The sequence below is a fragment of the Ictidomys tridecemlineatus genome, chromosome Y (assembly GCF_052094955.1).
Source record: "Ictidomys tridecemlineatus isolate mIctTri1 chromosome Y, mIctTri1.hap1, whole genome shotgun sequence".
NCBI classification, from domain to species: Eukaryota; Metazoa; Chordata; class Mammalia; order Rodentia; family Sciuridae; genus Ictidomys; species Ictidomys tridecemlineatus.
The window spans coordinates 20,634,367-20,658,932 of record NC_135494.1 but is presented as its reverse complement, the minus strand read 5'-3'; the positions used below and the strand labels follow the sequence as shown (position 1 = coordinate 20,658,932).

General features: G+C 49.7%; 1 protein-coding gene across 1 annotated transcript in view; it reads left to right on the top strand.

The window, feature by feature from the left end:
• Window positions 1-24,566, top strand: part of LOC144372094 (mitotic spindle assembly checkpoint protein MAD1-like) — a 257,564-nt gene that overhangs the window by 42,808 nt on the left and 190,190 nt on the right. Inside the window, exon 5 of the mRNA XM_078035512.1 lies at window positions 11,897-11,983. Coding sequence (XP_077891638.1) covers window positions 11,897-11,983 — 87 coding nt within the window. The remainder of the gene's footprint in view (window positions 1-11,896; window positions 11,984-24,566) is intronic.

Sequence of the window (24,566 nt, the reverse complement as noted above, 5' to 3'; positions counted from 1 at the left end):
CTATTGCAGCCAGAGGTGTACATTTAGGTGTCTGCTCTCCTGGGTCCTCCTGTGTGCACAGACTATTGAACAAGTGTTTCTGTGAGTTGCCTGGTACTGCAGCCTGTGTCCCTCTGACCTGGCCCTGCAGGGCCATGAGGGTCAAATGCAGCATAGTGAGCAACTGCAGGTGCCTGTCAATGCCCTGAGCTTGGTGGTGCCAACTTAGTCCTCCCTGCTACCCGTGAAGGTAGGCTTTGCTGATGTCAGACTCAGAAAGCAAATGCAGCAAGGAGAATTTGCAGCCATCCTAAGGATACAGCTTACCACGCCAAGGTTGAGGCTGGGTCCTGAATGCACTGCCCACCAGGGTCAAGGAACTGTGGCTTTAGTTTGTAGTTGTCATGTGGGGAATGACAGCCATCTCAGGCTGTGTGAATTAACAAGACAATTCTTGTGAGGTTTGGGTACCTGGTGCTGAGTGGTGCTGAGTAAATGGAATCATGCAAAATACCTCATGTGGCCTTTTTTTGCTTTTGTGTCTTGAGGAGACAAAGAGCTTCCTGAGAACTCCTGGCCTTGAGCTGTGCAGTGCAGTAAGCAGATGATTCTGGCTCAGCATTGCTGGAAAGTCTGCAGGATGCTGCCCTTCACAGCCTTCTTGAGGCCTAAGTTATTTGTTTTCTAGAACATCTGATGCTGGGGAGACAACTACATGAAGCCAGGCCCACAAATTTACCATGATTCACTCTCAGGGTAAGCAGGTGGGCAGCTGGGTTCAGGCATGTTGCACCCTCACGCACCTGTTCACCTGGGACATACGAGATATCCCTTCTCCCTCTGCAGCCCCCACCTCTGAGCCCAAGTAGTGTGATGTTCACACCCCATTGCTTTCCACCTTTTGTTAACCCAAGGCTTCCAGGTAACTGGAGAGAAGCAGATCAGGACCTCTGAAGCCTCCTCTGGCCTCTTCTACCCGTCCTTCACTATCCCATGAAGCTGGGATGGTTTTGTAGGACCTTGGTAAGGGTTGTTTCTGCTTCACAGGTTAGTGGGTTGGTGAGAGCAGCCTTCACAGTTAGGTCATACTCTGCCTCAGTAGCCACCAATGATGTGCCACCCAGAGACTCGGCTGTCTCATCTATTCAGCAGCCATGGGACCCCTGTCCTTCCTGCTTGAGGGTTGTATGAGGCACTATGTGGCCGGTGGTGTTTGTAACATGCCAGTAACTGAGAACTCTAAGGATGTGCTTTGGGATTTAGTTGAGTTTCAGACCCTGGAGGTACCTAGAGGTGCCTTGGACCCTACACCCTGTAGGTTTCCACAGGAGTTGGGAGCTGCCCAGTGGTTTTCTGTGTCCTGAAAAAAATATCTGTCTTGCTTTCATCTGCCTTATATTTGGCAGTTCCCCTTGGATTTGAGGAAAGCAGTGCCTGTTTTCTTTGAAAAAGGCCAGTTTGATATACAAAGGGCACTGCCGCAGGGGTGCCCCTGGGTGAGTTCCATGACTGTGCTCACTCGGCCCAGGCTCAGCATGGAGAGTGGCTGCAGTGGATCTAAGAACCCAGGTTCCGTTGACTTGTCTGCTGCATTTCCTCTGGTCTCACACTGTGTGTGGCATGTGCCCTTTACAGTGTGATGGGTGGGTTCTGTTCTTTCACTGGAGCCCTTGGAAGTGCCACAGCAGTGGAGCCCAGACCAGGCAAACCTGGTAACTGCTCACTTCAGCTGCAGTGCCTTTCTGCCGTGTTCATGTGTCATTGAAGCATTTCCCCCTGTAACCAGGAGGTGCTCTTGGGGGCAAAGTGACCACATGTGTGCATGCGCATGCGCATATGTCTGCACTTTGGTTCCAGTGTCCTGGAAGGCAGACTGGCCTTTTGGCTTTCTGCTTAGGAGCCTGGTTTGCTCTTGCTGTTACCTCTTGGCTGCGTGGGCCCAGGCTGGTTGTCAAAGCTCATCTGTACAATGGGGACAGAGAGAGCTCTGGCCTCAGGAGGCCCAGTGAATGTCCTACTTGCTGTTTCTTTTCAAGTGAGTGTTGGGATTCTTAGAGTCTTCTCTGTAGTTTTATTTTCCCCTGAAAGTACAGCAGCGAGCTACACGGGGTCCCATGGAGGCACCGTTGAGTTCTGCCTGTCTTGGCAAATTATCTGTCTTCCAACAGTGATCTTGGAAATGCTGAAAAAAGGAAGCTGTTCTGCTGTTGAGCGCCTGTGTGACTGTCTGCCATGGCCACGGGCAGCCGTTCTCCTGTGGTCTCTGCTGGGGCTTGGCTCCATTGCTGTGCCCAGCCAGTTCCCTGGTCTTGTACCTGATCCCCCTCCTCTGTCTGCCTATCACCCGGTTGATTCTGTCCCTTCAACTTCTCTCAGGTCACTGCTCCTGGCCCTCCCCTAGTGCTGTCGCACCATTTATAAACCCTTCTCAGTGCAGAGCCCACCTGGTAATTCCTATCTCCCTCTGGGACTTGCAGCTCTCTCGGCACTCCAGCACTGAGGGGCCTTGAGGAGAAGCACTGGACCTGCAGTTCTGTGCAGAGCCATTTCGTGGTCCTCACTCATCCTGCAGTGAAGTCCTCATTTCATAGCCTCGCTGCCCGCACCTGCCCTCTTCTCCATTGCTGGGTGTTTGGGTTGTTTTCTTTTCCCTGCTACTAGTAGCACTTGGGTGAACCTGGGTGCTCATCTCCTTTTACAAAACCTCCAGAATATGGCCGCAGAGGTGAGCAGTCTAAGCATCTATCCATTTAGAATCAAATCTGGAATTCTGACTGCAGCCCCCCCATGTGCTCTATGCCCTCTGCCTCTCCCTGCCCCAGGCCTGCTGTCTAAGCCTTCCCAGGGTCCCCCTTTTGTGGCTCTGCCTCAGGACTTTGGTCTCGCTACACCTTCTGCCTGGAGTCTTGTTCTCTCGCATCATTCATATAATCAGAGGGAACAGAGTCTTAGGCAGCTTTTGTTTTTGGAGAGAATCACAAATCAGGATGTGGCATCCTAGTTCATTACTCTCATTTAAAGATGCATAAACCAAAGTTCAGGAAGGTTAAGTAAGTAGCCCAGGGCCACACAGCAAGCTCAGGGCCAGCCTGCAATCACAGTTAAGCTCTGCCTGTATGTGGATTTTGCTTTCCCACAGTTCTGAGACCTTTTCTCTCCTTTTATTACTCAGTGAGTTCAAAGAGAGCATCTCGCTAATGATGGCTTCTTTCTGAGTTTCTGTATCCGGTAAAGTCCTTTGTTCACACATTGCTTTGATTGTTTCCCCAGCAGCCAGATTGACTTGATTTTTAACTCACTGTTCTCCCTGATCTCCTGCCTCTCCCTGAAAGAAATCCTCAGAGGTAGAATAGTTGGGCCTCAGGTATTCGAGGAAGGCTTTCCTAATGCTTAATGTTAAAGGCACGGTGAGAGTGGGACTGTCAGGAACCATGCGCTGGGATCTCTGAAGTCACAGTGTGATTGGTGTCCCCAACTGGCTCCCAAGCTTACTTCCAACCACAGTTGTATTGCCCAGAGTGAATTACCACTGTATGGGGCGTCTTGTTTCACTTTGCACCTTGGATACTGCTGTCGGTAGTAGATGGGCTCCTATTCTGAGCTCTTGTGGCTTACCTTGGCACTTCAGCCCCACGAGCTGAGCTTGCCCCTGATGTGGAGGGAGGGTTCTGCTGTTCTACTGACCCCAGTCTCCAGCAGCTCTGGCCATTTCTGTGCGGGTACTTTGTGCAGCACTGCTCAGGTAGGTGTCAAGGATGTTCTCCAGGGCCACGTTGTGGGGATCCTCGGCTCAGGTGAAGGGAGAATCTGATCTTCTGCCCAGACCTTTCTCCCAGCCTTGCTGCACTGGCCGCATAGCAGTGTGTTGACACTGTGTAGTCTCAGGCCACCAGTGCTGTCCTGAAAGCCCAGCCTGCTGTGGGCAGTTGCGCAAGGCCTCTGTCCCTGCTCCTGTTCTGAGCTCCTCGCTGAAATTGTGTTTGGGGCTGTTATCCAGCTGCTATCTGAATGTTTAAAGCATTCAGAGGATCAACTTTTCCAAAGAGTGAGGGAAGTGGGAGAGAAATTACAGCATTTGTTTGAGAGGTTCTAAAAGCTTTTTTTAGCAGAACAGTTCAAAGCACGCCTCTTGTTAATCAGAGGAGTGTTCCAGCATCCCTGCGGTGGTCACACTGGCTTAATTGGGACCCAGGCTGCTTTGAAGTCCTTTTAATCCTTCCTGAGCCGGGAGAAAGAATTCGAAGGCAGCAACTGTAAATTTGAAATTTTTTCATTTTATTTACATGTGTCTGGGGACCCACGAGGCTCGTTTGCCTGAAGCAGTTAAGCCGCATTGCTGGCTTTGGACAGCTGATGAGATCTGGACCTCACGAGGCAGGGGGTGGGAGGCCAGTACCTGGCAGAGGAGCTGCAAAACCACAGCTGAGTGAGGACACAGTTGCAGGGTCCCCCTTCCTGCTCCGTCTTGTCGCTGTGCGCCTCCCTGTGGTCCCCAGAGTCACTCTGTCTTGCCCTGCCTCCAACAGCCAGCCCTAGTCTGCTGCACCTCCTCAGGGTTGGGAGTTTGCCACCTCACAGAGCCCTTATCTCCACCCCGTTCCATCCTGCAGAGCTGAAATCCACACATTTGTAATTTTGTGCCAAGGCTAAAGGTGTTGGTTCATTGTGAAGTCACCTGGGTACAGAATTTGCTCTTCCCAAGGTCATGTGCCCACTCCATGTTGCCGCCCGCTGCTCATGGTCTAGTTCTTCCAGCTCCACAGAGGTGGCATCCAGGTGGTGGGGTGGAGGGAGGTGGACCCAATGGTGGCAGCGCTCTCCTGGCTTTTCCAGGCAGTGTCACTCCTGAGCCATCTGAGTTGATGGTTTCTCAGTCAGACCTGAGTCTGTAGCATTCCCTGAGCCTGCCAGTGTGGCGCTGCACGTTTGCATACTGTGAACCACACAGGTGTGGGTGTGGCTCTCTGAGTGTGTGCAGTTCCCCTTGAGACAACACATTTTCTCTCTCCAAGAAGTTCTTTGGGTGGAATTCTCCTGTCACCCTGCAGCTACAACTCAATTTCACTTGACCTGGAGCCTCTGAAAATTCTTCCCCCTGAGCTTGCACTGCTCACTTCTGTGTTGCTTAGTCTGTGGAAGATGTTACCTTTTCAGACATGGTTCCTGACCGCCTGTGAGGATTGCACACCTCACTCTTGTTACCTGTCCTCTTCCCCCGCTGGTCTTCCTTGGGAATGTAGTGCACATTGGGTTCGTCACAGTGACTGCCTGCCTGCCTCAACAGGTGGGAAGTCTCCAGGTCTGTGTATGTGTGTCAGAGAGTTCTTCAGGGCTTGGGACTAGACCACCATGTGGCAGTACTCACTGGATTTGTTGAGTGAGATTGCCTCAGATGCAGGATGCCCAAGTCTGTCCATAGGTGCTGCTGGTGAATCAGGGTTGTCCTTCCCATTATATTCTAAGAGTTGATTCTCCCCGCCCTTTGGCCCCCCTGCAGGGGTTTTACTTCTCGCTTACAGTCCACCTGTTCTTTCTACTTCTCTGTGAGGTTTTAGACTCTGGTTCTGTCATCAAACAGATTTACTCTCTCTGTTTTGTTATTAGAACCAATAAACCTGTCATCTATCAGTGCCCAAGCAACTGGTAGAGGTTTGTAGGGGTGGTGTTGGACATTGTCTGAGAGACAGAGATCATCACAAAGGCTCACAGAGGGCTGGATGTCCCTAATTTGGTAGTCAGGTTGGGAGACATGATCCTATTTCACGGACTAGGAAGCTGGGGCTGGGATGGGAATTGAACTTGAGCCTGGCTGACTCCAGGGCATAGTCTCACTGCTAAGCCTGGCTCTCTTTTGACATCCATTTTCCAGAGGAGGGGTTGAGACTTGGAGAGGTCTGCTGATTGGTTGGAGGCCACGTAGTTGATAGCCAGTGGAGTTAGACTTTGAGCCCTGGCCTGCTTTCTGAATCTAAGATGTTAGCTCTGTTCCACCGCCCTCCCCCCTTTTTTTAATACTTCTGAGGTTTGTGGAGTCTGTTTTTTGAAAACGAGTGTAATCTGTGTGTGTGTTGTTCTCTATATGATTCCTGTGGTCCAGATGCTGCAGTATGGGGCAGGTGTGTGTGGGTGGCAGAGTTGTAGCTCTGGACACATGGCTGACACATGGCTCTCACCAATATACTCTGTTCTCAATTCTGGAAAATTCAGATAGATCCTGCAGCACCATAATTCTCATACCAGTGAGTCATTCTTAATTTTTCTTTTTCTTTTGTGTTTTTTGGTACTAAGGATTGAACTTGGGCAGTCAACCATTGAGCCACATCTCCAGCCCTATTTTGTATTTTATTTAGAGACAGGGTCTTGCTGAGTTGCTTAGAACCTTGCTTTTGCTGAGGCTGGCTTTGAGCTCATGATCCTCCTGCCTCAGCCTCCCAAGCTGCTGGAATTACAGGTGTATGCCACTGTGCTTGGCCCCATTCTTAACTTTTTAAAAGTTTGAAATGTATTTCATATGGAAAAGTCTGTCTTCAAAGGCCCCAGGTAGTCATCTATGTGCCTACACTCAAGCTAGGGGCAAGAGGTGTGGCCTCCACCCACCACCACACTGGCATCTGTTTTAGGGTGGCCATTGCTATTGTCATTACATACTTTGTGAAGGCTGCTTCAGTGTAACAGAAGTCTTATTTCTTTGAATTTGAAGGTGGATCCTTTGCAAAGTCTTAAAGACAAATTCTTGAAACATTGATGTTGAATCAGACAAATTGACTATGAAAGACTAAGAGGAAAAGTTGTAAAATCTAGGAAGACTATAGGTGTCCACTTCAAAGGAACCAACCTAAAAGTCATGAGTTACTTGTTGTGTGTGTGCTTTATGCAAAAATATAAGGTAAAGCTCTAGTTGACCTGTATTTGAAGAAGACATTTGTAGCATAGGGAATACTTGTGTATTTTTATGTTTTAAGTTAAGATGTTTGAAACACATGTATCATTCCATTCCCCTCTTAACCAAGCACCTTTTGGGATCAGTTGCCAGGCTTAATTATTTTAGGTAGGAGGCCTTTCACTAATACATCATTGTCCTGTTTATGGTATTACCTATACACAGCTGAACATTTTTAAGAAATGATATCATTGTTTTGTTGTAAATGGTCATAGTTAGATTTCTATGCATTAATTTGCTGTGGGAATAATTTGTTTTCTTTTTACAAAATTTTCATTTAGCACCTGATTCTGCAGTACAAGATTACAGTGCTGAGCTTTGAGAAATTATTTATTGAATAGCTTTTATATGTTTCCTTAGCACAAAATATTTTATACATTTTAAAGGTATCTAGAGGTAAATCTCTCAGGCCATTCTTGTCCTCTTCTGCTGGAAGCCATTGTTATTTCTTCTTCATCCTCGAGTATAATTCAGTTACAACAATGTGTATTTTTTCTTTCATACAAATGACAGCATAGAACACTTACATTCTGTTTTTTTTGTGTTTTTATTTAGCAGTGCATTTTGGAGATCTTTCATTTTAATATGTAGAAAGATTCTGTATTCTTTTGATTTTACACAGATACTGTTGTATGGGTGGGTGAAGTTTATTTAATCAGTAACCCTGGACTTAGAATCCAGTGGTCCGAGTTCTCACTTCTCAGAGCTGAGCTGCATGGTATTGCTCTGGAAAGGTATCATGATTTTTCCTTCATTTCACATAACGTTTCTGGAAGCCTGTGATTGCGCCAGTGAAAAAAAACAAACAAAATGTAAACTGCCTCTTCTTTTAGGGAGCTTTCATTGTAATTGAGGGAGAATGATGATAACCTGACAGGCAGAGTGGGTATCTGATGGTGGTGGGCTGCGGAAGGGATGCAGGGAGAAGCTGGGGGGTGGGGTCCACAGTTTCAGATAGGATGCTTGGGAGATCCAGCTGAAAACTTGGTGTCCTGTGACCTAGAGGTGGATGAAGGAGTGGGGTGTGTGGGTATCTAGGGGAAAGTATTCTGGAAAAGGGACATGAAGGTCCTGAGGCCGAGTGTGACCGTGCTGTTGGCTTTGGAAGGCAGCAAGTCTGAGAAGCAGCAGCTTGCCGCTCCCTCCTTCTCAGATAGTTGATGTGATTTTGTTTCCATTTGAAAATCCTTTTGAGGTGTGAGGGAGGGCCTTCCAGCCTTTGTTGCTGGGGGCCTTTGATCTTGGATGGGCCTGGAGGGAGGCATGGCAGGCCACTGTGCCTGAGAGAGCAACCAGCTCTGAACCGTCCACAGGGCTGGAGTGACCTTCTGTGCTGGAGGGAAATGGGTGCTCTGGAAGATTTGTCAGTGGCCTTGTCTATCAAGGCCTGGATGTTACAGAGCAACCCTGTACTCAAAGGGTGAGGTGGGCTAATGCCCTTTGTTGAGTCTCCTGAAGTCTGGGTAGCTATGACCTCAACACCAGACTGGGACCTCCTACTCAGGGAGGCAGTGACCACAGCCCCTGCAGGTGGCTCTGCCAGAGATGGCCCAGGGTGAAGCCACTGCACTGCTTAGAGTTAGTCTCTCCTCCCCAGGAAAGCAGTAGTTCCTCTCCTCAGTCCTGGGCACCCCATATCAGCCACATCAATGTCAGATCGGGGTGACCTGCATCCCTTTTCCCAAGCAGTTATGTTATATTATTGAGAAAAGTCTGGGCTGCCTGCAGGGGTTCGCAGCCCTCAGTTCTTGCCATTTCCTTGATTTTTAGCAAAAGTATTTGCTGTCTAATATTTTCCGTTCATTCCTGTTTTGGCATCCTTTTTGCAAAAACAAAAAGCCTATCTTGTTTGTGTTGTGTTCCCTCCTTTCTGTTTGGGCCCTGGCTGAAGCCCAGCCCCAGCAATATGGTGGTTATGCCCTGCGGGTTCCTATTTTTTGGAAAAAATATATAATAATAACACCTCGGGAGAAAGCTCAAGGCTTCTCATTTGGTTTTGTGGCTGTTGGTGCTTGATTCACTTTAGGCTTCGGTATCCTTTGGATCTGGTGTCTATCAGACTTGGGGGAACTGGCACTTAGGCTTCCAAAAGTGCTGTGGCATCTGCTATAGGACCCCAAAATAGCTGTGGCTGCAACTGCCTTTGCCTCAGGGGTAGAGCAGTGGGCATGATCCCCCAGCCCTCTTCTATTCTGCACACAGCTGAGTTTGCGTCAAAATTCAGCTGCAGATGGAACAAAAAGACTTTTTCCCTGAAAGCCCCCGTTAGGATGTGAAAGGCTTCGCAGCTGAAACTAGAGTTTTCCGCAGCAGGTGTCACAGCCTGGGCTGCAGTTGGAACTGTCACTTTCTTGTCATCACTGTGTCGGAGGCTCCCGAGGCCTCAAATGCCTCTCGCTTTGTAGTTGTGAAGTGCAAGTTTAAGAATGGACTGTCGGTGTTATTTTTAGGCCATAATGGCACTTGGCGTGACTCCTTCTAGTTACAAGCACTTAGCTAATCCCTGGAGCGCCCTGGGTAAGCATCTCTGAGTAGCTTTAACCACACACAGGTCAGGAGGCTTCCGGAAAATAAACACTCTTCCTGCCAGTTGGAGGTGTGTGGGCCCCTGGTCTTTGGTTTGAGATGCATGACGGCTGTGACTGTGCAGAAATCCTCCATGATCCACAGCTCAACGTGGACTCACCTCCTTACGTGGAGCTCAGGACAGGCGACAGGAGGCCAAGTTCTTCGCTCTCTTCTCCCAGCCCTGAGCTTGTTCTGAATCCAGGGCTTCTCGTGGTTTGTCTCCCTTCTTTTCTGTGTGCCCTTTTCTCTGCGCCCCTGTCTGGGCTTCTGCTGGGCTGAGCAGTGTGCACTTGGCACCCCCTATCGGCCAGGCTCCCTGCTCCCCAGCCTGGGAGCTTCTGGCGTCTTTCCTCACCTTCTGAGCCTGCTGTGGCTTTTCCTTCATTTTTTGTTTGTACTCATACGTGTAGTACATGAATTCTCATTGTAAGAAGTTCACAGAGGCGCATGAAGTTAAAGACCCCTCAGCCTCGATCACTAGGCCCTGCTTGACATGGAAGTAAACTCCAGATAAACTTGGGGTGAAGCTCTCTAAGGGTGTTCCATACATCTTACTTATTTTCTGTGTACTTAGAAACATGAAGTTGTGCTTGTGGATTGGGTGTCTAGATGGAGTCACGCTGGGCCTGAGCCATTTCCTGAGTGTCTGTGCTACTGGCCCACTTGGGTGTGTCTTCTGCCGGAGCAGCCTCTCAATGTGGCTGGGCTGCTGTGACAAATTCACAGATGGGGCTCGGAGCATGAGTTTATTCCTGTTGTTCTGGAGGCTTGTGTTCCGCCTATGGTGAGGGCCCTTCCCACCTTGCAGATTGCTGCCTGTGCTGTGTCCTTGCATGGCCAGGAGAGAGAGACTGAGCAGTCTCTTGGTGTGTCTATCAGGATGCTGACCCCAGTGTGAGGCCCTCACTGTTCTGACCTCACCTAACCCTTATCACCTCCCCAAGGTCCCATCTCCAAATCCCATCCTGTGGGAATAGGGCTTCTGCATAGGAACTTCAGGAGGACAGAGTTCAGTCCTGAGTGTCTAAACCATGGTGAGGGTGGCTTACTTGTACCTTGCACTGCTAGGGCCCTGCCCATGGGGACCCCAGATACTCTGTGGCCCAGGGTGAGTGTCTCCCCCTATATAGTGTCTTCAGTGTTGGCCTGAGAAATGACAGTAAGAAAGGCCACTGCTGTGGAGGGTGGCCAGCAGCACTCTCCTTGTAGCTTGTTGCAGGTTCTTCCTTGCATGGACAGCTGCTTTGCTGTAGCCAGAGTAATGGCCTCCATGATCCCTGCAGGGGCTCTTCATATCCACTTAGTGAGGTGGAGGGACACTTTGGGGGACAGAGCCATGGGTTGGCTCATACCACATGGCCCCATAAGCCCTGTGCTTGCTGTGGTGGGTGGAGAGAAAAGCAAGATGTGTCCTTGGCCTTGGGCTTGTGTGCCACCTACCATGCCATGTTGGGAGCTCTTGCTGTGCACTCCACATGTGTGTCATGCTACTCGTAAAGCTACCAAGAGTTCTGGGATATGTTCTTCTGTGTACTAGTCAGAAGATGTGGCTCACCTTGAGTTTAAGCTCATGGACCAAGTGGACTGTGGAAAGCCAGATGGCATCTCTGAATTTCCATTTCCTCATTGAAATATGGAAACATAAAGAATAGGACTGCTTTGCATCCACTGGGATAGTGAATCTGGAATAGTTCTGAGAATCATGCAGTAGCACGCGTGTGGGGTTGTGCCATTACTACTCTTGCTCTATTTTTTAAAAATATTTATTTTTTTTTAGCTTTAGGTGACACAATATCTTTATTTTATTTTTATTTATTTTTTTATGGATACAACACAATGCCTTTATTTTTATATGGTGTTGAGGATCGAACCCGGGTCCGCCCGTGTTAGGCGAACACTGTACCGCTGAGCCATAATCCCAGCCCCTTTATTTTATTTTTATGTGGTGCTGAAGGATCAAACCCAGTGCCTTATACATGCCAGGTGAGTGCGCTACTACTTGAGCCATGTCCCCAGCCCCTCATTACTACTCTTAACTCTGTGTGCATGCAGCTGTTTTGGAGGAAAAGCAAAGATAGGAGCTGTTGTGCATCATTTCCATGCCAGGAACTGGGCAGCACTTTGTGAATATCATTTCCTTGGCATGGTGACACCATTATGTGTCACCCTGTTTTTATAGGTGAAATAAAGCCAAGGCTTATGAAGGTAGCCTGCTGCTATTGCATGGCTGGTGGTGGGCTGTGGCTGGACTCGGGCTGTGGTTAGTGCTCTCTGCCTCACTCATGGGTCACATGATAGACTACTCATCCTGGTCTCTAAATGGCATGGTTTTGGACCTCTATTCCAGATGTGGAATTAGGCCCACTTCTGGGGACAGATGGAACTGAATGTGTGTTCTTTATCCCTCAGGACTCCAGAGGACCTCTCCAGATTTGTTGTTGAGCTGCAACAGCGAGAACTTGCCCTGAAGGAGAAGAACAGTGCCATTGCCAGCAGGTAGACCAGGTGTCTGTGGGGATGCATGTGTTCTGGGCACTTGGGCTTAGGCAGAGGGGTGCTCTCCTGTCTCACTGGGTAAAGTAGTCCATTTTCATTGCTATAGCAGTGTACCTGAGGCTGGGTACTTTTTAGAGAAAGAGGTATGCTTATAATTTTGGAGATCGAAAGGCCTGGCTTGGCTCTGGTGGGGACCTCATGGGTGGTAGGGCATATGTGTAATGGGGGAGCACTTTGCCACACAAGAAACCAGGAAGAGCATTGGGTGTGCTCCTTCTATGACAGCCCTCATGAGAACTTGCCAAGGGGTCCTGACAACTACCTTGATCCTTTCTGAGGACAGTACATGTGTAACCTGAAGACCTTCTGCTATGCTCTAACCCTAATACCGCTGCTCTGAGAAGTCCTGGGGAATAACTCAAACCACATGTGAGATGTGGCATTTGCGGGTGGCTTTTAGTTTGAGATGGTGGGGGATTGGAAGCTCCAAGTTCCCATAGTATGGTAGTGTGACTCCACTTGGGGTACTGTGACTGTTCTGACAACATGTACCTCTGGTTTCCTGGTGGCTTGGCTTTTTGACTTGGGGGTCCCTGCTTGGATTAGGACTATTCTCATCTTTCTAGCAGTGTGTGGGCTTGGAATGACCTTGTCATAGTGTAGAAACCTGGCCCCTGGGGATGCAAGTGTGTAGACTTGTGCCCTCATGGAAGACCTACAGAGTATGCCAACCATCTGAGGCCTTTGTAAGTGACAAAAATCTCGGCCAACTGGCTTGAGCATCGAGCACATTCTTTCTTAGCCCCAAAGGAGGCCCAGAGATGGGTGGCTACAGGACCTCATCCCAGGGCCTGGTGTTGGGTTTTTTCCTCCTGACACCAAATTTGTGTTCTTTTCTGCTTCTCCAGTCTTGACACCACCTCAGTGTCTTATGATTCAGTTCAGTTTCAACATTTCTTAGAGTTTGCAGGTTTATGCAGATGCCAGTCCTTTTATCTAGTTCCCAGGTTACCTACTCTGTCCAATTACAAATTCAGGGAGTTCCATGATCCCCTCTTTAGTTTTTTTTTCTTTGTTCTTTTTAGATATACATGACAGTAGAATGCATTTTGACATATTATACATACATAGAGTCTGACTTATTCCAGTGGCTTGCTAGAGCTCAGGAAAGTGCCTTATTTACTATCCTGATCCAGCTCAGGCAGAGCCACATGGGAGGGTGCATGGGGCAGGAGTCAGGTGCTGAGCTTCCTTGCTTTCACCAGCTGTGCCCCTTTTGTGGTCACCAACCTAGAAGCTCCCGAATCTTGCTGTTTAAGAGTTTCCTCAACCCAGTCTTTAGTCCTCCTCTCCAGGCTGGTGAGTGGGGCTGAGAGTTCTCAGCTCTAATCACTGGTCTTTCTGTGCTCATCCCCATCCTAGTTAAGTAGGGGCCTGTCCTAGTCACCTTATTAGTAGAAACCCAAATCCTTACTAAGAAAGGACTTCCTGCCACCCAGAAGATCCCAAGAGTTTTAGAAAGATCCCAAGAGTTTTGCCAGAAACTGAGTCAAAGGCCAGAATAACGGGTTGTGCTGCTTTTTATGGTCCGTTTGTTTGCCAGCTGTCTGGTCAGGCTGGTTTCTCTTATGGCCTTGAAGTTCCTGCCCAGGTTTGGGTGTCAGGAGACAGAAAGGTGAGGCCTCTTTCTTGGGTCTTTTTGGAACAAGGAAATCTTTCTAGGACTGTTATCCAGCAGATGCCCCTCACTGGCCAAAACTGGGCTGTGTGCCTGTCCTAGACCAGTCAGTGATAGAAAAGATGGAGTTCCACCATGAGCTAGGAGTTGTCTAGTTTTTGCTTACATCTAGCGGGTGTAAAACCACATGGGACTGGGCTCCTGCCTTGAGCAGAGCCACAGGGAGAAGTTGCAGCAGTGACCACGGTGTGAGGCCTGGGTGTCCTGGTGGACTGACTGCTTGGCAGGTGAGTCTGTGAGGAGAGCCTGGAGCTAGCCTCTTCACCATTGATTATTAAACCTCAGTCTTGTCCTCCTGTGCAGATGTGTTTTAATAATTTATTAGTAGCCAGAAGGAAGGATTTCTTATTTTGGGGACTGATGTCACTTTGAAAATCAGCTTTTAGAAGCATTTGGTTATGTTGGACATAATAACATCAATTACTTTAAAAAGCTCAAATGATAAAGATTGCCTTTTGCTTTCAAAGCTACTGTCAGATGAAACAGGCATGAAAAGTGATTTGGAATTAAAGCTTTAACACTTTGCTCTTCCATCTTCTTCATTTCACTCCACGAAACAGAATGGACTGTTAAGGGAAGGGCACTCGCTGGCATCCTTCTCCTGCCAGCCATGAGGCACTTTTCTACTTTGACCAGTAGCCACAAGTTCAGGTATCTACCCAGAGAGCCATGAAAGGTGGGGAGGCATCTGCATATAGCACAACACCACCTCTGTTTGTGGATGTGAATGGGGATTTTCTTTACGATCAGTTTGGGATGGTGTCTGTGTCTCAGGAAGCAGCTTGTGCCATAGGTAGGTGGTCTGCAGACTTCTGGCCCACTGTCCACCTCCCAGGAGGTGCCCTAAGTTCCTCTGAGAGTCAGTGCACCCTGTGGAGATGTGAGCCTCAGGGCACCCTGTGGAAGTGCCCAGTGCTCCATGCTTATCTGTAGAGTGAGTGCTGTGTTGCCTTTGTGGTGGTGTTTCAGGGAAGGGACATGAGGCCCCACAGCTGTCCCAGCCTTGCCTGGAATGTTTTTTGAGGATTGACTTATTTTTGTGGGTTGGCCTTTTATGCTGTGGCTTCACGTGGGACATGTGATATGGCCCCTAGCCCAGTGTTAGCTATGAATGGGGCTGGTGAGCACCTTGTTGCCTGGCTTGATCTGTGTGCCAAGAACCATGCTGTTGGGATGGATGGGGAGAAGGATGTGGGTAGCCATCAGGTGTTGAGGCTGCCACTCTGATGGGGGTGGACAGTTCCCCATGGGGGTGACCTGGGACCTCTGGTACTCAGGAGATAGAACTGAGACCCTACATGCTGAGACTTGTTTGCTGGGGCTGAGAGGTCCTGCCTTTTTGTTTATTCACAGATCATAAAGCAAAGGTGGCAGGGTGGCACTGGCCTTGGTTGTTGAGATGGATTCCTCCAGCTTTGGCCTCTGCCCTCATGTTCTGAGCTGACTGTGTTAGCCTTAGGTGGAAGGTGTCCATTGTATTTATGGAGACCTTGTAAGACTGGTATGTTTCCATGGATCTCTTAAAGGCAATTTGATAAAAATTCAGATGGTGAGAAGGAGGTAATGTGGTAGAGTCAGACAGATGCCAGGCAAGTGCCCAGCAGGTGGTCATAGGTTCTGGAAAGGGCTTTTTGGGGTGTGCTTTGTCTCCTTGCGTGATGTGTAGTCATTGCAGAGCCGACACATGGTCCACCTGAGACTACAGTGTCATGGGGTGTGATTGTGTCCACATGCTTCCCATGGCTGTGCAGACCAGTGGCCTGGGCTCCCGTCGTCATGCAGGTGTTCTTACCCACTCTTGCCACCAAGCCATCGATTGTGTCCTCCTTGTGAATTGAACATTTATTCCTCTCATTTTAGTAGCTTTTTAATATGCCATTTTGTGGCTACCCTGTACTTCACGGGCCCACTGCTGGGTGTTTTTCTTCTTCCTCCTTATCTGCCCCCTTTCTGGATTTTAAATGCTGCTGTCATAGACTTTTTTAAAAATATATTTATTTTTTTTTTTTTTAGTTTTAGATGGACACAGTATCTTTATTTTATTTATTTATATTTGGTGCTGGGGATTGAATCCAGTGCCTCCCATATGCTAGGCAAGTGCTCTATCCCTGAGCTACAATCCCAGCCCTGTCATAGACTTTTGTAGCATGGTCCTTAATTCTTTATGATGAATTCCTGCAGTGGGACAGTTGGTGGCATGCAGATCTCCAGGAGCTTGGCCTTCAGAAGACAAATGTTGCGCATCACCCCATGCGTTGCTCTGCCAAGAGCAGCAGAAACCCTTCATTCCTGAGCAGCACTCACCTGGGTGTCTTAGTTTTCCTCCTTTGCCGATCTGACAGAAGACTGCTACTTCCTGTGTGTGCTGTCTCAGTAACGTGGTGTCTGTCACTGCGAAGCTGGAAATCAGAGAGTGAGTCAGCGGGTACTCCAGGTCCCTCTCCTACCTGAGGTTTCACTGTGCTGCGGTAGTTCAGGCTTCTGTTGGCCTCTCGGTAGTTATGTAATAGACTTTGGCCTGTTTCTGGGCAGAGCTGTGACTCTCCCAGCAGGAAGAATTCTGAGTAGGGTCGGCCACTAAGCACGGCTCTGACCTGAGCTCTGTATGAATGAGGTGTAGGGACATTGAACATCCTGCACTAATGGATGCTGAGGGAAGATCAAATGATGTTGTACCCCAGAGCCACCTGCTGGCCGCCAGCCACCTAGGAATGAGAAAGTATTTCTAGCATTGAGCCACATGTGGCTTCTGGCTGCTGTACTGGTACAGCACAATTCTGAACTCTACACTGGACTGAAATCATTATTACTATTTTTTTTTTTTTGTGGTGATGGGCATATAACCTAGGGCTTCTGTTTGCTGCCACTGAGTTACACCCCCAGTCCTTTTTTATTTTTTATTTAGAGAGAGGGTTTCCCTAAGTTGCCCATGCTGGCCTTGAACTTGCAGTCCTCCTGCTTTAGCCTGTTGACTTCTGGGATTGCAGGTGTGCACCACCGTGGAATTCTGTCTCTTAGTGTTCTGAGTCCACAGAGCTGGGGTCTGGAAAGCTTGATGGTTGGGCTTGTGCTTCCTTTTGATCATGTCTGCCATGGAAGGGACAGGAAGCTTTATGAGTCCTTCTACATGGCAGGAGGTGGGAAGGTGCTACTTTGAGTAGATGTGGATTTACTCCGGTGCACTTCCTTATCTCAAAAGGGAGTGTCTGTCTGTAGGGCTGTTCTGAGGGCTGTGTACCTGGTGCCTCATGGCTGTCAGTGATCATGTGGCAAAGAAAGGTCCTTTGGCTGGCTGTGCAGCCAGGGGTTGAGGTAGATTCTTACTCTGCAGAGCAAGGGCAACATGTTCATACACACCTCATAAGGCTTTTGTGCTCTGGCAGTAGGAAGTGCTTTAAGGAGATCTGAGTCTTCATTTCCATGTGAGTCCTGTCATGAACCACCAGTCCAGGCCCACTCTGTTTTTCTTTTCTTCTCCATCTTTGGACACGTTGCTCAGGGGCCCTACAATCATGGATGTGAATGGGTCTCCAGGGCCTGTCTCAGAACCCTCTTCCTCTTTGGGTGGAATCTGATTATAGTGAAGGAGCCTTGCTCTTTTTGCTGTCCTTGTCTTGGTTTTGGTTCTTGGAGTCTGATAACATCCTTCCTAGTTATGGGGCTGGGGACAGGTGAGTCATTTAGAATGAGTGGTCAGGTCTGGATGCATCCTCTGCTTACTGTCCTTGCACAGAGCTCCCCAAGGGCTATCCTGGAGCACCCTCTGCCCTTGCTGGGGCTTGCTAGTGTCCAGGGGTCCCAGGGGCCCAGACCTGACTACATACCCCCTGGCTCTGCTGGCGAGCAGGAGGCTGACTGTGGCCATGCTAGTCATTGTTCAGACCCTGAAGGGTGACAGGTTGCTGTGCTCTGGAGAATGTTGAACCACTAAGATTGGGAAATTTGTGCAGGAATTCTAGGGATCTTGCTACTTGGGGGTTCTCTCCTTTCCTAGAAATGACGGTTATGGTTTGAAGAGGGGTGGTGGAGGGAACAGGGCCTCTCAGGGCCTGCCACAGTCCACGGTTCTGCTTCCTGTCTGTAATCATGATGATGACGAGGGTGATTATGAGAGCAATCAGTATCGATGGCATTTGCCTGAACGAAGTCTGTGCCAAGTGCTTCCCGTGCAGCATCTGACTTGAACCTTAAAGACAGCTCTGGAGCAGTCACGTTGATAAACCCCGGCTTGCAGATGTGACACTTGAATGTTGGGTTGATGTGCTAGGAAGTAGTGGAGACAAGACTTGAACACAAGCCCGTTTTCTCCAGAGCTCATGTCTCAGGTCCCTGAGCAGCACCCATATACCATCCAGACCCTTTTTACTTGAGGGTGGGACCCAGGTTCCTGAACACTGTTCAGATAGGCTGCCCAGGTTCCTGAACAGCACCTGGCATGTACCATCCAGGCCCTTGTGACTTGTTTCTGTACCTCACTAGGGCCTGGGGTGATGAATCCTGTGCACTCAGTGTTGTCCAGCTGGGCTGAAGCCTTGGTCACCTTCCTCAATTCTGATTTAAGGCAGAGCTGGCTCTAAGGCCAAGTGGAGAGAAGCAACCGAGGATGGTGGACACAGGGAGCTGGTACCTGCCTATCTGTTTTGGCCACTCCAGCTAGCTGGGTCAGGCACTTGGGGCTCAAGAGCCTTTGTCCCATCAGCCATCAAGTATTGCCTGCTCTGCCCCAGACTTGCACTCACTGGGATGGCTGTAGTTTGGAAGGTCATGTCTTTCTGCCTCTGTAGAAGAGCCTTTAATTGTAGTTACCAGGGTGACTAGGCTGGAAGCACCTGTATTGCTGTCCCTCCTAGGTGTCCATAGAGCCTCCTGATCCTGGGATGGGCTGAGCTGGTATACTTGCTTTGGGGCCACCTTCCCCTGGGGCCACCTCCCTGCCCCTCCCTGGGGCCTGGGCCCAGGCAGCATGTGGAGGAGATGTGTTCTTATGTAGCAGAGAGACTAGAGTAAATCAGTGGAAGGTTGTCATCCCCTCCACATCGCAGACTACCTGACTAGGCACTGGTTTCTGTGTTGCCTCCTGAGAGTAAGTTAAGGTCATCATAGTCATAATACTGTTCCCCCCTGCCCCACCCAGTGGTACTTACTGGAAATAGAATTCCCAGAGCTCTATTGCTGAGATACATCTCCAGTCCTTTTTATTTTTATTTGAGATAGGCTCTTACTGAGTCACCAAGGCTAGTCTTGAATTTGCGATCCTCCTGCCTCAGCCTCTTGAGTAGCTAGGATTATAGGCGTGCCCGGCTTATAGCCATAATTCTTTTTTTTTTTTTTTTTTTTTTTTGAGAGAGAGAGAGAGAGAGAGAGAGAGAGAGAGAGAGAGAGAGAGAGAGAGAATTTTTTATTCATTTTTTAGTTCTCGGCAGACACAACATCTTTGTTGGTATGTGGTGCTGAGGATCGAACCCGGGCCGCACGCATGCCAGGCGAGCGTGCTACTGCTTGAGCCATGTCCCCAGCCCCAAATCTTTTTTTTAAAAAATATTTTATTTACATTTTAGTTTTCGGCAGACACAACATCTTTGTATGTGGTGCTGAGGATTGAACCCGGCCGCACCCATGCCAGAAGAGCACGCTACCGCTTGAGCCACATCCCTAGCCGCAGCCATAATTCTTAATATGGCTTTTCAACTATTCTTTGTTCAAAGTAGTTAAGCCATCCTTTTAAACTGTCTTGTAGTTTAATGAGACCATGTCACCTTTGTCAGTCGATGTCTCCATGAGTTATGATGCTCTCAAGCTGTTCAGAGTCAGCAAAGCCAGTGATAGGCACATGAGATTCAGAGTGCTGGGCTGCATGCTCTGAGCATTGAGTGGGGGTCACGTTGTACCTGCGGTGATGGTGAGCAGTTCCCACTGACTCCACACATGGGCTGCCTGTGTTCAAATCTTAGCACTTTGTCCTTGGACAATTTAATCAGCCTTTCCCTGCCTCTCAGAATGGCGATGGTGAGGGTGGCTCTGGTGGGGTTGTGAGGGTGAAGTTCCCTCTACAGGATACAGCCTGGGGCTTGGTGCAGCAGGCAAGCTGTTGGCTCGTTGCTATGGTAGTCTTTTGCTGTCTTCAGTGTTTGAGGAACCGAGTGTTTGGGGTATAGAACTGGGAGTACCCAGTGGGTGGCACAGGCAACAAGGTACATCAATGTGTGTGGCCAGCAGCAGTGTCAGGTTGGGTGATGGGTACATATCAGGTGGGGAGGGTAGGATTTCCTTTGGGAGATATGGTGGGTGAGAACAAAGTCAGTGATGGCGTGGCCTGGAGTGCCTCCCACAGCTGCTGCCTGCCAGGTCTCATGCTCATCAAACCAGTTTCTGTCTTGGCACAGGCTAGCACCTTGGATCGTCAAGGACATAGACAAGAGGCCTTCATGGTGTCCATTTGGCTTTTGATAGCACTTAATGTAAATTGACTTCTGCAGAAGGTGTTAGGCTAGCTTGTCTCTGACGAGTTGTTTTCATGTGTCCTCAAAGATACTCCCCTGCCCCCCAACCATACCTGTTTTAGAGACACAGTGGTACTTGCTCCCCATGGGCTCTGTACCAGTTCTTGATGGTGCCAGGCCAAGCTCTTACATGAGATGCTGGTCTTGAGTCCCAACTATTGAGCCAGAGACCTGCTGTGAACCCAGGGAGGACCACCCAAGAAGCCTACACCTCCCCTCTCCAGGATGTGGCAAGGAAATGACTCAGCAGACGGGGCTTTCTCTCCACCTGTGACTTGGCGTGCTGATAGCCATTCCTGTGCTGACTGTTGCCAGGCGCCTCCTGGAGTCTGGAGATTAAGCCTGGCTGGCTCTCTCTCCTGTTGCTTCAGTGCAGGTGCTGGGAATATGATCCCTTTTGTATTTTTGATACTTAGCACAGGCTGGCCCCTGCTCAGTTGCTTCTGAATGAAGGAAGAGTCATTGACTTATGCTCCTGCCCCAGAGAGATGCTATCCCACACCCTTGGTTTCTATGTTGCTACCTTTATCTATAGTGGCCCAGTCACCACAGGCCCCTGGCACCCTATCCCTGGTGTCTGCCCTGATGGTCCAGTCCCCACAGGCCTCCAGAATTTAATCTTTCCAGGTCTGGGGCCCATGGTTCCCTCTGTTGGCACTGATAGCCAGGTCCCCTCAGGCCACTGGCATCCCATCCTTCCTGGGGTTCATGGGTTCTCCGTCTCGTGGAAGCACATGCTCCTGGAGAATGAAGCACATGCTCCTGAAGAATGTACGCTAGGCTTCTGTCACCACTTTTCTTTGGAATGACAAGAATCTGTGACTCTGTTTTCTATATTTGCCCTCTCTACCACTTACTTTCCATGCAACTGTCTGACGGAACCTTTATTTTTATTTTTTTGAGAGAGTGAGAGGAGAGAGAGAGAATTTTTAATATTTATCTTTTAGTTCTCGGCGGACACAGCATCTTTGTTGGTATGTGGTGCTGAGGATTGAACCCGGGCCGCAGGCATGCCAGGCGAGCGCGCTACCGCTTGAGCCACATCCCCAGCCCCTGAGGGACCCTTTAAAAGTCAAGGTGTGTTATCCCCACAACTAAGCCCTTCTCTGGCTCCCAGGGCTCTTAGTGGGGAGCACAGGTTCTGCATGGGCACACTACCTCCTGGCACTGCCGACCCCTCTCATTCCCCATTTCTTCCACACTGCTCTCCTTACTCTCTGGACACGTGCCCCACCTTGACTCTGCCTTCCCAACCTGTCTCCCCTAATTATACTTACGCTCTTTAGCTCTTAGCTTTTTATTTCCTCTGTGACCTTTGCAGATCTCATCTAGACGACGCTTTTCATTAGAATGTATGTTATGTATTAAGTTTGCCTTCCTTTTATGTTTGTCTAACTTGCCTCCCTTGGACTAGGGCCATTCCTGAGTCATCTTACTCACTGTGACTCTGGTGAGAATGTAGTCCTGGCCCATGGTCCATATTCAGTGCAGAGTGAGCCATTGAGATGACAAAAGTGAATGGTCTGACTGTTCTTCCTGACGTATGGGCCTTGAACTTTGTCCCTTCCTTGACTATTCTGGCCTTTCTCCCATCCCACCCAAGCCATCAGGAAGTCATTTGGGTTCTGTTGGTGGAGGAGTACACTACCTGCCCTGCAGCCCTTTGTCAGCTTCTGGTGGCCTCCTCCTGAGCTGCTCTGTGCTCAGCAGAGGGTCCTGCAATAGCAGCAGCAGCAACAGCAGCAGCAGCAGCAGCAGCAGCAGCAGCAGCAGCAGCAGCAGCAGCAGCAAGGGGGCTCATAGGTCATCCCCCTCTCACTCCCTAGGCCGACAGCCATGACACATCCTCTGATTCTTCATGGCACTGTGACCTCTGCCCTCACCTGCTGGTCCCTTCAGCCTTTCTGATTCTGTCTGTAGTTATATTGGTCTAGAGTGTGCTGACCCTGTCCCTGCCTTGGGGCTTCTGCCCTGGCTCACTTTCTTGGGGGTCTCTGTTCAGGCATTAGCTTGTTGGAGACCCGTGTGTGTATTTTCCCAGTTAGAATGGGAACTCGGGGTGTGCAGCACTGTGCTCACTGGGCCCCTGTGCCTAATCCATGCCCAAGAGAGATTTGTTGGGTGACTAAATGAACATCTACTCTTCTCCCAGGGGTCCCATAGCTCTATGAGAGTGAGGGTGACCCTTTGGGTTCCTGTATGGCCGACCTTGTTAAAGTGGCTGTGGGCTGTGGGGTCATCCACTCTCCTCCTCCTGCCTTGCCCACTCTTCCTCCTCCCAGCTGCTGGATGGCCTGTTCTGGTCAGCAGCTGAGGTTGTTTGTGGGTTGGCACCTTGTGTCTCCTGTGGCTGGCCTGCACTGGCCTCTGTGGCTCCTTTCCTTTTTGTAGCATCTCTCAGCTCTCAGCTACCCACTGCCTGTTTGCTCCAGCCTGTTTGTTCCTCTGGTGGCTGGTGAATGGTTAGAACTACTAGCGTGGTGTCCTGCTTGAGAATGTGCTTTCCTGCTTTACTTTGTGCTTTGGTGACGAGTTGTCTCATTTCCCCTCAGATGCACCTGGGAAACTGCTTCTGCTCTGGTCTGTGGCTGTGCCCAAGAGGAAGGGCCCAGTGTCCTGTTTCGTAAGGGCTTTGCTGTCCACTTGGCCTCTTGGAATTTTGGGGGGAAGACATGAAACAAAATAGAAAGTAGCATCAGAGGTGAAGATAGCAACTGGGCGACTTGGCCCTGGTCTCGCCTCGTGCAGTGCCAAAGCTCATGTGACATCTGATGGTTCTGAGTTGGCTGTCTTATGGGGAAGCACCTACTGCTGTTAGCTTTAGCTAGGGTCTTCTAGAACTGCCAGTTCCTGGGGTGCAGTCAGGCTTGGAGGCCCAGGTTGTGTAAAGATGTGAGGGCCACTCCTGGGAGTGAGGCTTGGGCTCTGGTGCTGCCCACTTCCTGGTAGTAGACTCTGTGATCCCCTCCTAGGAAGCTGAGGGAGCTCCAGCAGGCAGTGGAGACCTGTGTGATCCTTCTCTGTCCTGCTCCTTTCCTGGCCCTTGTCATTGGCGCTGCAGTAGGTAAGACCAGGGCTGTATTTGCCTAGTCTATTTTGCGCCTGGGCTGACTGATGCTAGGCCTGTCTCCCAGGAGCTACCTGGACAGTGACTGATTTGCTTGCTCCGTGTGGCAGTGTTAGCTTCCCAGGTCAAATTGCTCTGGGACCAGTGGCGGCCTCGAGTGCAGAATGCAGCTCGGGCTTAGTGGTGCCCAGCCTGATGAACTAGCCAGGTTTGGGACTCAGGTGAGGGCCCTGCAGGCCCTGTCTTTCCCAGGATGGGGTTAGAGTGTGGCCATTGAGCAAGGCACCTGGCCTCCTTCAGGAACTCAGTGATGCAGCTTTTGTCAGTCTCAGTACACCCTTGGGAGAGTCATCTTTTCTGGTTGGTTTCCTCTGCTGTAGGACAGACCCAGTGACCGACTGTCCCCATGCCTGCTGTCTTGCATCACACACATTTATATTGTCTCCTTAGCATATTGAGTGTCCCATGGCTGCATTGCTCAAGGGAACATGAGGAGCAGCCACACCTCTGTGGTCCCACCTGGTGGCTGTGGCAGGGCTGCTGCCTCCCAACATCCAGACTGCAAGGTGCTGCACACCCTGGGTTCCTGGTCTGTCACTGTAGTCTGCCTGTCCTCTTGATTCTCTAGCCCCTCTCTTCTTGCTGAAGGCTTTTGGCAAGAAAAGAGAGCCCAGTAGCACTATCCCAGTAGCTGGCTGTGTGGCGGAGGTGGACCTTCCTTAGGCCTCAATGTGGAGCAGTTTGGAAGAGTGCTGGCACCTGCTTGCAGTGCTCAGATTGGACGTGAGATGGTGCCTGCAGCATTCGAAGCTACTTCTGTTCTCTCCCAGCAAGAGCCTCTTTCCATGGCCTCCCAGCAAGGGGGTTGGTATCAAGCCTCTACATTTTGTCAATTGGAGGGAGCAGAAAGTCCTTGAGGTGAGTGGACCTCTGTCTTACGGGCCTCCCTGGGATTATTCTCACTGCCATCCTGTGCTGTGCCTTCTTGGTCCTCTAGTGCTTTCTTGGTCAGTGCTAGTCAAGTGCAGGGTGGGGGCAACATGGACCTGGGGCTTATGTTGCCTACTCTTTAGGTAGGAGGGGCTGTGACCCTGTATAGTGGCAAGCCTCTCCTTGACTTTGTCATAGGTTCTATCTGAGTTGTCTTCCTGTTACAGCCTGTAGCTGTCTGTTTCTAAGCGTGAGATCAAGCCCAGGTCCCATCTAAGAGAGAGTCAAGCTAATCCCAGGCTCCAGAGCAAAATGTAGGCTCATCAACACCCTTGGCGGGATTCATGT